Here is a 15,826-nt window from a genome sequence, read left to right on the forward strand (position 1 = left end):
GCAAAAGAATCATAGAATGGTTTGGGTTGGAAGGGACCTCAAAGATCATCTAGTTCCAACCCCCCTGCTGCGGGCAGGGACACCCTCCACTAGACCACGTTGCCCATTGCCTCCCTGCAGAAGGTGGCCCCGAAGCAGAGACCCGGGCCGCTGACACCAAGCCATGCTTTCTTATACTTTGCCCCCAGTGTAAAACCAACTGTGTTGGGTTTGTGTGGCAGGGTTTTGGTAGCGGGGGGGCTACAGGGGTGGCTTCTGTGAGAAGCTGCTAGAAGCTCCCCCTGTGTCTGACAGAGCCAATGCCAGCCGGCTCTAAGATGGGCCCGCCGCTGGCCAAGGCCAAGCCAATCAGCGCCTCTGTGATAACATATTTAAGAAGAAGAAAAACACTTAGAGAGAGCTTTTGCAGCCGGAGAGAGGAGTGAGAAGATGTAAGAAACTCTGCAGACACCAAGGTCAGTGCAGATGGAGGGGGAGGAGGAGCTCCAGGCGCCGGAGCGGAGATCCCCCTGCAGCCCGTGGTGAAGGCCATGGTGAAGCAGGCTGTCCCCCTGCAGCCCATGGAGGAAGGATGAGGGGGTGTAGAGATTCCACCTGCAGCCCGTGGAGGACCCCACGCCGGAGCAGGTGGAGGCACCTGAAGGAGGCTGCGGCCCGTGGGAAGCCCACGCTGGAGCAAGTTCCAGGCCGGACCGGTGGACCCGTGAAGAGGGGAGCCCAGGCCAGGGCAGGTTTGCTGGCAGGACTTGTGACCCCGTGGGGGACCCCACGCTGGAGCAGTTTGCTCCTGAAGGTCTGCACCCCGTGAGAGGGACTCCATGCTGGAGCAGGGGAACAATGAGAGGAGTCCTCCCCCTGAGGATGAAGAGGCGGCAGAAACACCGTGAGATGAACTGACCGTAACCCCCACTCCCCGTCCCCCTGTGCCGCTGAGGGGGGGAAGGTTGAAGCCGGGAGTGAAGTTGAGCCCGGGAAGATGGGAGGGGTGGGGGGAAGTGTTTTAAGAGTTGATTTTATTTTCTCATTCCTCTACTCTGTTTTGCCTAGTAATAAATTAGATGAATTCCCTCTCTAAGTTCGGTCTGTTTTGCTCGTGACGATAATTAGTGAGTGATCTCTCCCTGTCCTTATCTCAACCTACAAGCATTTTGTTATGCCTTTTCTCCCCTGTTTAGTGAATGAGGGGAGTGAGAAAGCGGCTCTGGTGGGCACCTGGCCTTCAGCCAGGCTCAACCCACCACACCAACCAACCCAGCCAGCCCCACAGAGGGTCAATACCCACACGCAGCTTATTCACCCCAGTCATCCCTTCCCACCGCCTATGCACTGCTAACATGACTTACACACCCTTCCTTCTACAAGCTCACACACCTTTAAACTTTTTACTAGGCCAACACTCAGCCAAAATTCCCACCGGTCCAGCACAGCTTCGCTAACAGATCTCTAATTTTTTAATTAAAAGTTACCTGGAATTATTATTTATCATAATGGAAGTCTGAATAAAAAAAGAAAATGGAGTCTTCTTACCTACTTTTTTAAACAGCTATCTTACATTACAGCAAAGTACTATTACTAGTGGTCAATGGGTCTACAAAGAGTTAATGTAACACAAATGTATTTCTGCCACAAGATCAGCTTTAAAGAGGATGTAAGCAGTGAGCAGAAAGTGATGTATCAGTGGCTGAGCAGCAGAGACAACCAAATTTTGTCTTACGGAAGATGGAACATAATTATGGAGTATTAATTCCATCTCTCTGTGGATAAGCATACTAAACACACATGGAAGGACACTAGTTATGAACTGCTTACGCTTTCAAGTACTTGTAATTTTGAGCCCTTCTGACACAAACGTCCTGTTTGGATGTCACCATAGCCTTTCAGTCAGTTTGCCAGTGGAGAAGACAGCAATACATGTCATAAAATCACTTGTTTACACAGTAACTCCTCTCCTGAAACAGAGAGGCTTAACAGACAACACTCCAAGATCGAAGAAAAAAGTATTGCTGCTATTCACGAATTTTCTTCCCCAGAAACTATTCAAGATACTCAGCCAGTAAATAAAGTAAACCAAAACAAAACTAAAAACTGAGCCTTGCAAAACTGCGCCACCTGGCAATGCTCCTCAGGGTAGCACACACCATGTCCAGCCTTCACCAGAGATAGAAGAACTTTGCACCATCAAATCCATTCTATTAAAAATAACTCTAGAATATCAATCATGGAGGAAAAAACCCCATACATTCTCTTTTTCTTCTTTTAAGCATCATAATACACGTGCACTCTCTCTGTGTACGTGTACACATATGCTATGTACGTACGTACGTATGCATGTATATATATAATTTATTTATTCTTAAGCTCACTGAGTAGGAAAAGTTCACGCTTCTAAAAGTAAATTCTTCCTTTCCCTCCACTTGATGCCAACATCTGCACTCCAGGGAAGTGGTTCATGAGTGCCCCTACCAAACCATGGCTGCATAGCTCATGGAGCAAACTGAAGTCAAGACCACTGACACCGAAAACCAGAGGGAGGGTGCAAAGGCAGTGCAGGATCCAGGAACGAGCAGGCACCACGCTGTTGTAGTTTCTTCGTCAGCCAGCGGTGGGAGGCAAGTCCTTACCGTGCACTGAAGCGGGACCTGCACCCCAACCTACTGTAGGGCAGCCCCACATACAGCCCATGCCGGGAGGGTGAGGGTCTCAGACATTTTCACACACGTGGACCACCACCACCATCTCCCCTTTAAGAAAATTCAATTTCTCTTACAAATAAAGAGAAGATCAAAATTTCAAAGGTGATCTTGCTAATAAAATTGCAACCGTGGGCTTAGCTGGCCACAGTATTGTTTAATGAGCCACTAGTGTTTTGACACAGTGCTTACTGCTATTCAAAAAGAGCAGAGGATAAAACACACAAAGAGAAGGAAATGTTATCATTTTCTTTCAGCTCATCTAAATCTGTCTCCATCAGGCTAATGAAAGTTTTACTATTTATTCACAGGAGATTAATTGGCCCAAGGGAAAAAATTACCCTCCTATTAAAAAAATTCAGCCTATTTAAAGTAAAATTTTCTGGAATCACTCTAAAATATTAATGCTGGATGTTATACATTTGTCCTCAAATGCTCCTTTTTTTTGATGACACCATAGTGGCAGTTCTGGAATCTCAAAACCAATCTTATTAACATATTGTCTTACTCAACTAAACAAAAATGATACCATCCTTGAAGAAAAAGGGACAGTGTTGCTTCCATTACCTACAGAAAAGGCTGTAAAATTACTTTACTTATTTCACTGGACTATATTTAAGTATACAGGTATGTATTTTTGCCCAGACTAGACCTAGTCACTTCAAAACCAAGATAAATTCACATGGTTCTTAAAGACCTCCCTCTAGCAATGAAGAAGTTAATGGAGTGATATGTTTGAGGTTGGACTCAGTAAATCCCACCTATCTTCAACTGGAGTTTTAGATAGTTAAACAATTAGGTGCCCTCTGCCTAATTTCTCATTTTCTGGAAAGAAAATGGCATTCCCTGTGCTACTGGAAGATAGCAGTAGCTTTTGAGAACACATCACTAGATAGGTGCTAACATAAATGCAGTGTTAATGGCAAAGTATAAACAAGAAATCATATACCCTTTCCTTTTATTAGTTGGCAGTAACACATTAGCAGAACTGATTTTAAATTGCTTATTTCTGATGCTTTGGACATCCACAGCCCCTATCCATCCCATGCACAAATCTATGTGATCTGGCATCTGCAAAGTGAGGACCATAACAGGAACACATAGCCACCAACTGTGTTATAAGTGAGTAGCTGAGCTCATAACAAACATGTTACGTGGCCAGGGACAAATACGAATTTTTCTGAGTGATGTACAAAAGCTTTAGCCAGGAAACGTCTTTTCCCTCCCCCACATCTATCCCCCATACACTTGCTATGCACTTTTCAGGTTCCCAACAGATCACACAAAATTCTTATAAAAGAGCCCTAGTTCAAGCTCAGATCAATGCTTGAGAGCTAAATTCTACAGGCAAAATAGTGTTATTTTAACATAAAATTTTATGGTAGAAGAATGTCCGTCAACAATTAAGCTCTAAATAGCTGCAAACTAAATAAATCAGTTTTGTTCCTCCCATCCTGAGGAATGACCACAGCTCAAAACTTCAGCATGTTAAAAGCAAGCAAGACCCTACAAGAACCAGAGACATAAACTCAAAAATTGGATTACTTAGTTGCCATTTCCGCCAACACATATTGTGAATAGCCCTAATGATTTCCAAGTAGTTGTTCACGGAGTAAAGGTGTTCAGATACACAGACAGTTCCAGGGTTAGAAATGTAAGGTTCCAGAAGGCCAAATAGAAACAAAATTGTTTCCCTCAAACATGGTTGTTTTCATGAGATTTAAAATTGCCAGAACACTATTTTTTACAACTTTCTGAAATTGAAGTTCATTTTAGAATTCAGAGCAGATATCTATCAACATTAATTTTGCATAAATTCAGTTTCTTTCCACCACATTTTCATATGAAGACTTTGGAGCAGGTACAACTCCAAAATATCCCCATGTACATTCTTGATTTCATGATGGTTAAGTTTATTCAGTATTCATAGTACTAATTAATAATACTGAATAATACTAGCTGTGCTTGTCTAGCTAGTATCATGAGCATAACACAACGAACAGCAACCCAAAGATCAGGATATTTTCTATTAAACAGGTACCTTCATCAGGAAATATGTTTGGAAACCTGTTTGTACTACACTGCTACGTTGTCTAATGCGCCTTCTCATGAGGAAACTGCGTCATTGTCTCCAAGTTTTCTATAAGTTTCCCTTCTGCAATGCGGGTGTTTTATTAGGATGATGGAACTCTTAGCAGTGGAAAAAGCTAGAAGAACAAAATTAACAATTTTATAGCTAAAATATCCCTACGTGATCAAGAATGCTTGTCTTTATACTTCTCACTAACCTTCAGCCTGCTTAACACTGCACATGTAATCTCAGCAGATGACTTCAGTATTGCTGTAAAATGACACACACATCAGAATTAAAGCTTCATGTTTGTATCATAACAGGCACTGTGCTGCTAATTGAGTTTCATTATATATTTGGCTTTAACTTTCTGCTTAGCAAGGACTGGCTTTTTTCTCCTCTAGATGTAATATTACCATACAGAAGCTTCTCTTGTTCTCCATATAATGATATGCTCTTCCATGTACAAAGTAGACTTTTTTTCCTTATTTTGGTTCAAATTCCAGCCTTATCTAGTGAAACATGACCTAATTTAACAGTGGCCTCCATATGGTTCTTAACTCCAAGTAGCTCTCAAGGCACTTTGAGTACAGATCCTGCATTGAAGTGACACAACATGGCCAAAAGCTGGACAGCTTGGCAATATGAAACCCTTGTGAGCCAGAGGTGCCCAAGGCCAGTATCATCCTGGTTGCTTTAGGACCTGACTCTGTGCTCTGCCCATAAAGGCGTTTGTGGCCTCTAGAGAGCTACTGCTCTCTCTCCCTCACAAGATGCTCTTGGACCTCCTCCCACTCACCGACCCACTTGTCCAATATATACAGCTCTCAGACATACAGAGACTTTGCCCCATACCAAGTGGAGGCACAAAGGCTGTCTGCGCCCACTCTGGTGCATTAATGTTTAATACTTCAGGCTTTACACATTTTATAGTTTACTTACAAGAGAATATTGAAAGGATATTGACAGAATATTCCTTCTAAAATGACTGAATTTTTGCTAGTCACGGCAATACTCCCCCTTGTGATTTTAAAACTAACCAGTAAGAAAGTGTGTAATAATTATATTGCCATCAAAAATATTTTAAGCTGCATAATAATATTTGACAGGATTCCAGATGTTTTTATGATATCAGTATTCATGACACACAGCTGTTTGGCATTGTGTGTGCGTGAGACAGAATCTTTAATACTTACAGCCAATCATCATCATAGCAACAGCAAAGATCTTCTCCCCATCTGTAGTCGGAGCGATGTTCCCAAATCCAACGCTGGTGAGGCTGGTCATCGTAAAATACAATGAGGAGATGTAGACCGAATCTTTGCTCGGTCCGCCTTCCCATTTTCCAAAGCCTGATGTGTTAAAGCGGTAAGGTGTTCCTATTGACATCCCCAGCTGATAGAGCCAGCTCTCAGTTCGGATCGTGTTTGTATCCTCATCGATAACTTCATAGTCCCCTATGCTGTACCAAATGCAGGCCAACCAGTGCGCTGCAAGACCAAACACGCACACCAGCAGAACCAAGACTGCTGCTCCGTATTCAATGTAGTGGTCCAGCTTCCGAGCTACGCGACCCAGCCGAAGTAGCCTGACCACTTTAAGTGAACTGAAGAGGCTACTGATGCCCTGGAAGGATAAAGCACAGTGACAATTAGAATTTGATATTAAAGTAACAGTCTTCATAACTGCAGTTTCCGAAGACGCAAGGTGATCTATCACAAATAGATGGCCGTCAGATAACACCTGAAAAGAGAGGTTGTGAAACATGGAAAGGTTAGTGACCCTTGCCAGGGATGGATGTATGCACTCTTGTCTTCATCCACTAACATTTTGTGGGTTGCTCTCTGAACTCCCCTTTCAGATGGTTTGAATAGGTCTACAAATACGTTTGTAAAGGATTCCAATGACAGGCTATTTATTGCACGTCCAGCTGTGCAAGCAGACCATCCCTGAGCATCCGGATGCTACTTTAGGCTGCCTGAAAATAAACGTGGAAGTCACTGACCATTAAACTATACAAATTTAATGTTGAAAGGAACATAACCAGACACCTTTTGAGTTCACTCCAGCATCTGGAGTCATGAACCTCTCATGGCTATTCCTGACTTCCTTATGATCCTGGGCAACACATGTTCTGTCACGTCTCAGCTACAACACAGTTTGCAATATTTAGCTCTGACATACCAGGAAGATAAATAAGAAAGGCCAGAAAATACTGGAAGTACCTGATGATTTGTAATTTTTCAGTGTAACGGTGTGTTTCCTATGACTTTACTTTCATATAAGAACTCAAGCACTGATAATCAGTCCTCTGACATTTCTCACGTGGACTACACAAAACTTAACTATTTCAAATATCTCACTGCCTAATTCTCACATCATATTCTTTTTATGACAGCTTTGTTATCAGTGCAGTATTTCTGTACTGATACTAATACTGCTCCCATAAAACACAATTAAGCCAGCATGTAGGATTTTGTATTGTTAACTTTTAGACAGATTTGCAATTCCACGCACAAGAAGTTAAATAAAAAAAAAAAAAAAATCAAAGCCATTTGGGGCACTAGATGATCTGAAAAGCCTTTCATAAAAATCCTTTTTTTTTTTTTTTTGTTTCCCTACGCCCTCTTATCAAGACTGTTTCATACATGGAAGTCTGATTAAAATTTAAGCAGACTGGTTTAATGAGTATTTCTGGAAATGCGTAATTGCATACTTCTGGTCACCAGCTTTTACTGGAAGTTTGTTTATTCCTGCATAAATACAACTGCTTCAGTACCTTAGGCTGGTTCAACACACTAGAAGAGATGTTTTATTAAATAATTACATAAAGCATATTGACTCATGTTCCCCAGGACTGCAGCAATGTATTTCCCCTTTATTTCATGAATTTGTCATGATTACATTGACTCATTTTCAGAGGCAGATATAATTTGTTACCTGGGAACACACTATCAATTTCTATTAAGTATTTGGACAAGATGTAACACAACCAGGGGGAGGGGAGTAAAAAGGAAGAACAGAAAGACAAAACAGCAGCCTTCCTTTAAATCAGAGATATTTGCAGAGATATAGAAGAGACGAAGTGATCTAATCTTTCCATTACTATCTATGTCAAACTTCTCAAGTCGCTGATGCAAAAATTCCTTCACAAAGTACAAGTTAATTTCCATTCCCCATTCATTCCATACCCGGCTTTATTTTGTAAAAAATGGAGCAAAACCTTGATGCCAATTCAGAGACTGACGCATAAGGCCTTCATTTCCGGGGGTGGGGGGAAAGCAGGTGCTTTTGAACACTCGGTATGGAGAGGAAAAACCAAAGGGGAAAACACAAAAAACTGTAACGTGACAGCCACGGTTTAAGAAACTGGGTGTGCAGGTCCCTGAGTGACGAGCACATACAGGGTCTGCACTCTGCATATCCGCATTCCGACATGCTGGTCTGTTTTCCGCAGGACCAATGCCCGTTTCTCCCTTTCCTCTTTACCAGCTTTAACAGCCAAACAATAATGTTTTACATTTTGAGGCGTCTCCAGTAACGGCCTGCTCTTAGCTTCAGTCTCAGAGCCAGGCTTTTTGATCACACAGCGCTTACAAGTCTGAGGCTAGGGCAAGAAATTTTTCCATCGCCGTATTCTAAATTCCCGATTTATTTTTGCTCAAAAATAGCGGTGCAAAACTTTCATCACTCTTTGGCAGTGCGAGTCCTGCCAAAGACAAAAATAGTAACGATTCAAGAAGGACTTAAAAGTTAATTTGGTTAATTCTTAGTTGAAAAAAAAAAAAAAAAAAAAAGTCAGGGATTAGAAATACTTGCACGGGGGCGGGTGGGGAAATGACAGAAGGCGAATTTGAGAAATTAGATATGAAAAATGGGAATATAAAATAACATTTTAAATGAGATTTAAAACATTTAAGGGAAGCTATTTTGCTTTCAGAGTTTCAGAAGACATTATTTTGCAATCACTGTACTGTTATCCTAATTTTCGCTGTGAAATTCACAAAATGAAAGTTTGTAAAACCATTTAAAATGTGATAGAACTCTACAATTTGGGAGAAAGTGATTCTACCATAGTCTGATCAGAAGTAGAGACAATGAGGTTTTTTGTATAAAAACATCTTGCGATTATTTACAGAAAATAAATGCTTGATTTTATGATCATCCTTTCAACAATCCAGCACTGAAAGGATGCATTTAATATTCAAATTAGTCACAATATTTCACCTGTCTGCTTTGCCAATAAGATTCTAAAAGTTCAGGAAAAGAAAAAAAAATATTTTTGTCTCAGCGTTAATAGTATTTTCTGTTTGATTTCCTTGGAGGAAAGGATTTGTCTATTCTAAATGGATCAATATCAAGAGGAAGAAATGCCCAGGGAAATAATTATTCATATAACTCTCAAAAATTTCTAAGTGACAGAATTTCAAATGGGTATAAACAGTGGAAACTTAATAGACTATTTCATAGATGATACAGTAGGGAAAAAAAAAAAATCAGATCATTCCCCAAGACTTTAAAATAGTACTTTTTGTCATTAAATTTAGCAAGTAATATTTTCATACAGGAATAGATCTGCCGGATTCAAAATCGACATTTTTCGATTACCTCTTTCTAAAATAGAACTGTACTTTTAGATTACTGTCCATTTTAATGCTCTTATCAGTGCAGATTATTTTGTGCTTTTATCATACGGATGGCTCCAAGATGTCACGCAAAAAGAGCCTGAACTCAATTTACTCCTCTTCATGCGTGTCCCACCCTCTTAACTCTGCTACTCCTATAACCTTTGAGAGGCAGACTAAGAGACACCCAGAGCTCCTTCTGCCCAAAGGAAACAGATGACAGTCAGTTCATAAAGAGCTTGAAATTGCACTACAGGTCCCAGACAGGCACCCCCAGATGCTCTGCTCTAAAGGATCACCATCAGGAACGTCTCTGTGGCAGTCAGGGGAAGGACAAGACTAAGTAATATCCCAAAAAGTCCTCTCTGCACCTGGTTTACTCAGAGATGGTTCCACCTTTTAGTACTGTCTCCAACAGAAACCTTCCCCTGGGGATATGCAGAAGCTAAGAAATCTGTTACATGGCCAGGGTAGACAAATAGCACATTTTTTACTATATTTTGTTACAGGGAGAACTTGCGTGCAGCACTCTGTTAGATATGCAGCACTTAGTCAAATATGGCAGAAAATGCTGAATTTCACGCAAACTTATATTTCAAATTGTTTGAAGTGAATGAATGACACTAAATATTCTACTGCTGACATCCGCATATACTTGTTGATAAATATTTAATAGGTTGGCAGGTTTACTTTCATTGCCAGCGATGGCTGAGGCACAAAAATGGAAGAATCGGTAGCGAGTCCCCTCCAAACCAAAGGGCAAAGCTCAAAGCACTGAGAGCCAGAAGAAATAATGCTGTATTCGCTGACTCAGCAAACCTGAATGTCAAAACCCCTTAAAATAATAGACGCAACCACTCCCCCTTCCTCTCCTCCTATGCGATCTTTGCAGAGTGGAACTGTACCTCAAACACAACATAAAACCAGACCAGCCTCAGCCCCAGAGGAAAGCAGGACCCACATTTTACATTCAAAGGGAATGCCTCCTAAGTTTGTCCATGAAATACCGCCAAAAGTAAATTTCCATGTATAATTTGTCATTAATTAGACCTATTCCCTAGATACTGTGCACATTTACACAGATTTTCTTTCGTATCTCCTTGTTTTCTGTGAGACATGATCTACTGTCAGTGCACCCCTTGCCTCACACGGGTATCTCAGCCACGTAAATAATCTTCTTTCCAAACATACGATCCAGGATATCCATGTTTTGGCTCTAGCTTTGCATCAAGCAGCATTAGATTTGTGCCATTACTTCTATATCCATAAAAAGAAATAGAGAAGAGACACTGTGATGAAGTACTTTGTGACATGTTTTGAAAACATAAAGGTTGTAAGCAGAGTAATTATTAGTTACTTGTGTCATTATGGTCCCCAAGGACGGTAACAGTGGACACTACAGTTCTACTCGCTGTACAAATAAAAAACAGTTGCTGCTGTTCATTTGCCATGCAAAATTAAATTCAACTCGAACAATAAAATTCCACCTAGAAAAAACAAAATACAAATTGTTTAAAGAACAGCAATAAAAATTAACTACAGCCAAAAAAAAAGTTATAAATAATTCATTTTCCCTTCCAAAGAAGAAGTAGGATGAACAACTTTAGAAAAGAACTAAAATGCAACTTTCATCCCACCTCCTACAGCTATAGTAGCACTAGCACTGTCGTAGTAGATTCAATCTGCATGACAGTATTCACTTTTTAGGCCATTATTTACTTTCCATGTGTACAGAGAGAAAACACGCTTAACCCAAGCATTAAGATTTTTTCTAGGCTCAAAGGAAGTACAATTTACTTCCTACTTACTATCTATTTTAAAAATGAGAAACAGTCAGCATTGGCACAAATCTGTTTTAAGTTTTCCAGCATTTAAATATGGAACTGCTAAAGTTCAGACTTCATCTCAATTAAAGGGAGATGCAGGAGACTAAAAGCTAACCATTAAAAGAATGAGAACAAAACAGAACAAAAAAAAAAATTAGTTATTTATTCAAAAAAGGGAGGCAATGAACCAAATTTATCACTACCATAAGTGAGGCAAAAGCCATGGAAAGCACTGCCTTCTTTCTTGGCATTTGATTTTGAAGTCCGCTGTGCCGCAGCCTGGCTCTGCAGTAACACGGCAGCCCTGTCAGGTCATTATTAGGACTTCTCATCTTTGTTATTTGCCTCTTCTGATTTTCTTAATTAGCTCTGAGAACATGACCTTTCCTACCGATTGCCATCTTTAGCTGCCAGCAGATGAGATAACATTATGCGCACAGGTCAAAATCAATATCTACACCCTCTGGTTACTGCTGTGGTTTTCAGCACTGAAAAAAGCAGATCTCTAGACTCACAAAGCTTATTTTAGTCAGACATCTGCGAGCTTGGTTAGAATCGAGGGAGAACCAGTAATAATTCATGCATAAGAGCATAGGGTGTGAGAAGAGATGGAAAGGCTGATTTTTCAGTTATAAAACTATGTCTGTGCTTGCCTTACACACATACATGCACGCTCAGAAAACCAACCAATCCAGGAAACAAAGTATTTTCTTTTCTTTTTTCCACTTTGAGAGGAAGAACAAGGATAAAGATAACATAGATTACAAAAGTAATCTAACGAAATCCCACTTTCCACAGTATCAAATAAAAAATTTACCCCTAACAGACAGCAACCTGACTCCCAATGCTTCCGATTCAAAGAAGCCGTCAGTTCCAGAAGCTTTTTACTTATCCCAAAGAGGCGAAACACCAAAATAAGATTTAGTATTACTGGCATCTAATACCACTCCATCTTCCCAATTCTAATCCAATCCCTAATATGAAACAGACTATAAAGCAACCATTTAGCTACTCAAATAAATACCCTTTGCCATCTCATCTGACTTTCTGCCTCAGATCGATACAAGTATGCTGAATGGGAGAAAAAGAACAGAGTAACCGATCCCTGTCTCTGAAGCATGCTTCCCTTTATATGCAGGGTAAGTATCACTCTTAGCAGCAGCTTTTTGAAATAATTCAGAATCTAATATATTCAATTAGCTCTCCTTCTTGGACAAAGGCTATCACCATACATTATCACTGAAAATGTAATTCAGCTTTTTAATTCTTTTAGCCTTATACAGATTGAATAGCTTATGTAGGCTACTATTCTCTCTTTAACAGTATGATAAATCGTCATGCTTTTCAAAGCTATGAAGAAGTAGCCCTGAAAGCCAATAACACCCTTTCTTATCTGTGACTTAGCAAAAAGACTAATCTGAACATTAGTGCAGAAGAGGAGCTAATTGGCATTTTAACAGCCACAGCAGAACCTATGGAGTAGGTGTTGGGCAGGGACACGGCAACACCTCCTTCTCTGGTGTTCTGTTTGAGAGGGGCTATCCGTCAGCAGACAGCGTGGATGTCTCCGAGCCACCAAGGTGTATGAACCTGGCGGAGACCAGGGAAGCAAGCAGAATTTAAATTAATTAAACACCTTAAGCAGGCTCGGAGTAGAGGAGAGAACTTAACCCTAAATGGGTTAAATGGCAGAAGACCTCTGCGGCACCTATATACAACACCAACACAATTTGGAAAACAGAGGATTTAGGGGGAAAAGGCAGCCTGCCCCTTGAGAGGGTAGCATAAAAGAGGCACTTCATTAGTAGCATGGAGATTGGGTTTTTAAGGAGGGAAGTTAGAGAAACTTGTATTTGATTCAAAAAAATGGGAGAAAAAAAACCTTAGACAATAAAGAGACACAACCTGAATCAAATCCTCGAGACGCTGTGAACAGTCAATGCTTCTTTGCCTCCCTGGTTTATATCCTGGCAGCCTGCTTTACCCCAAGAATCTGCTTCACCGCATTTGCATTTCCGCAAATACTTCTTCCACCTCCCTGCCTGTTAAGGAGTCATTCCTGCCTGGCACAGCCCCTTGGGGCCATGCTGCGGTACAGAGGCACCTACAAAACTCAGATGAGCAACCCCACTCCTCCATGACTACCTTTCCTTTCCTTTGCACTCCCCTTCTTGCACAGGTCAAGGCCCACAAGCTCCCAACTGAAGCTCCCAACACGACCTAAGAGCCACACCAACAACCCCCCTAGCCTTGATCCGAAGGGACCCCCTATTTCTCAGAGGTCTCTCACAAGGGGACACCCAACCAAGTAAACCTACTTTCATCACGTCCAAGAACCACAAGTCGCCAACATTTCCTCTATGCCTGGATCATACTTAGCTGCTTTGTTATAAGCATTACATAGAAAGTAGTTTATCACTACTTTAATTGTCATTAGCCACAGAAAAATATTAATTTTCAGATTTATTAATAGACTCACATGCAAAACACAGTATTGCCTAATTGGACAGATCCAAATAGGAGAAGTGAACTACACACTGTTTCAAAAACATTTCATATTATACAGCTGTTTACAGATTAAAAGACTTTAAAAAATTATATTTTCTAGTTTGCAAAATTCATCTAACCCAAAATATTTCTTTATGGCCCCCTGTTTATGCCATAAAACTATAAATATGATAATTTATTCCATTGCCCCTTATTGCAAACAAATGATAAAACAAGCCTAGAGAAGTTGCTTGCTTTTAAGTGTAGCTATTTCGGTAATTCCTAGATAGCTAATTTGTATTAGCATGAGAGATTATTCCACTAATAAGGTTTAAATTAATCTATTGCAAAAGTACTGCCTCAGAGAGTTGCCAACAATCTGACCAGCAACACATTCAATTTTTCCTCTCTCACAACTCACTGTTTACTTTCCAGCTACACCATGCTCACTTAGCACTAAATAGCTTAATTTACTTTTATTACTTCTGTATTGTGTTTTTTCTGGGACTTTTTTTATGATCATAAATTTTGTCCATTTTCAAAGCTGTGTATCTTCTTTGCCTGCATGCTAGCTTCTCTCTTATTCAACCACTTAAATAAACACTAGATCATTTCTATTGAATACATCTACTGAATGATCTTTTACCATGCATTTATTTCTCTTCTATCTCAACTAATAAGAGTGATATATGGTTCTCAATTTGGCATCAGCCAACAATTGATCATAGCGTTCCATTCAAATACGGATAGCAATTACTACTACAAACTCCCTATTTCAGAGATTTATATGGTGGTGACATGGCTGGATTCCACTCCTACCATGAGATTTCACAACAACAGTGTCACATGTAATAAGTCAAATTTTTTCCAATATAAATTATAACTTATGGTATTATGGCTGAAAACCACAGTATAAAATTGCTCAAGCTGACACTGCAAAAATATGCTTCAACTTGCCTTTGGAATTCAAAGTCTTAAATTGCATTGTTCTTGGCAAAAACTGTGGAATGTTCTTTAAGCCTGTTTTTTATTAAATCTACTGATTGATGTCCAAACACAAAAAGATAACATTATCCCACAAAGTAGGTGGTATTTCCTTACGTGAGGAATAATACTAATTACTGTAAAGGATTACTGACAAATGTTATTGTGATCATTCAAAAGAGACTCATACCACATGTTTTAAGAGCTGTGTAAATTTTAGAGCAATATTTTCTTTTCTTACGCACACTATACTACAGCATGATATATTGTCTTAATAGTAGAAAGTCTAAGCCTAGCATTAAGCTGATTCATCAATCAGTGGAATATTTTCTTTTCTTGAAGTTCTATGGCAGGTCAATAAAGTAATTCATATTTAACCGTATAATTAGCTTCCCATATAGAAAAAGCCAGGAGAAACATTTATAACTTTTCTTTCATTTGGGTAACAATGGAAATTTCTCTACAGCTATTTGTTCCTTCATTTGCTGAATTCTGTTCATGTCTGAATATGAGATACTCTGCTGTCTCTTTGAGCACAGCATTTGAGATGAGAAGCTTCATACATTCTCATTTAATTATATGGCCTTCAACAAAGACATTAATGTTTTTTCTTTCCTCTTCCATCTTAGAATGTGGCTATTCATACTTAAGTGCCTCTTGTATTAATTGTAGTTATTAATAGTTGCATTGATTAATAGTTAATGAATTCAAAGTATTTTTTTCCACAAAAATATTCTCAACAGTGCGGAGAGGAAACTGGAATTTCAATATTAAAAAATGTGAATTGAAAATATACTAATGTTCCAAACTGCAACAAACCCAAAGAATTTTGAAATTGCCTGAAAAACATGGAAGTCACACTCAATTTTGTTTCAAGAAAATATTTTCCATTATATCTTATAATGAAGTAAATTGAAAAACAAGAAGTTACTTCAAAATAGAAAAAAATTCAATATCAGAATTTTTTTAAATTAGTATCTGCTTGTCAAAAATATTTATCACCTCTAGTTTTATATGTTATAATTAATCTTATATTGGTGGATCACTTTAGAGATGACAAAAAAGTTCTCACTATTAATCTATCAAGAGCTAAGTGATGGGACAGTCCCACAATTACCCAGAGCCAGAAGAGCCTCAACACTC

General features: G+C 39.6%; 1 protein-coding gene across 1 annotated transcript in view; it reads right to left on the reverse strand.

The window, feature by feature from the left end:
- Nucleotides 1-15,826, reverse strand: part of KCNH1 (potassium voltage-gated channel subfamily H member 1) — a 185,826-nt gene that overhangs the window by 124,569 nt on the left and 45,431 nt on the right. Inside the window, exon 7 of the mRNA XM_054822028.1 lies at nucleotides 5,958-6,387. Within this exon, the coding sequence (XP_054678003.1) occupies nucleotides 5,958-6,387 (430 nt within the window). The remainder of the gene's footprint in view (nucleotides 1-5,957; nucleotides 6,388-15,826) is intronic.

This window comes from Grus americana, chromosome 3 (assembly GCF_028858705.1).
Source record: "Grus americana isolate bGruAme1 chromosome 3, bGruAme1.mat, whole genome shotgun sequence".
Taxonomy (NCBI): domain Eukaryota; kingdom Metazoa; phylum Chordata; class Aves; order Gruiformes; family Gruidae; genus Grus; species Grus americana.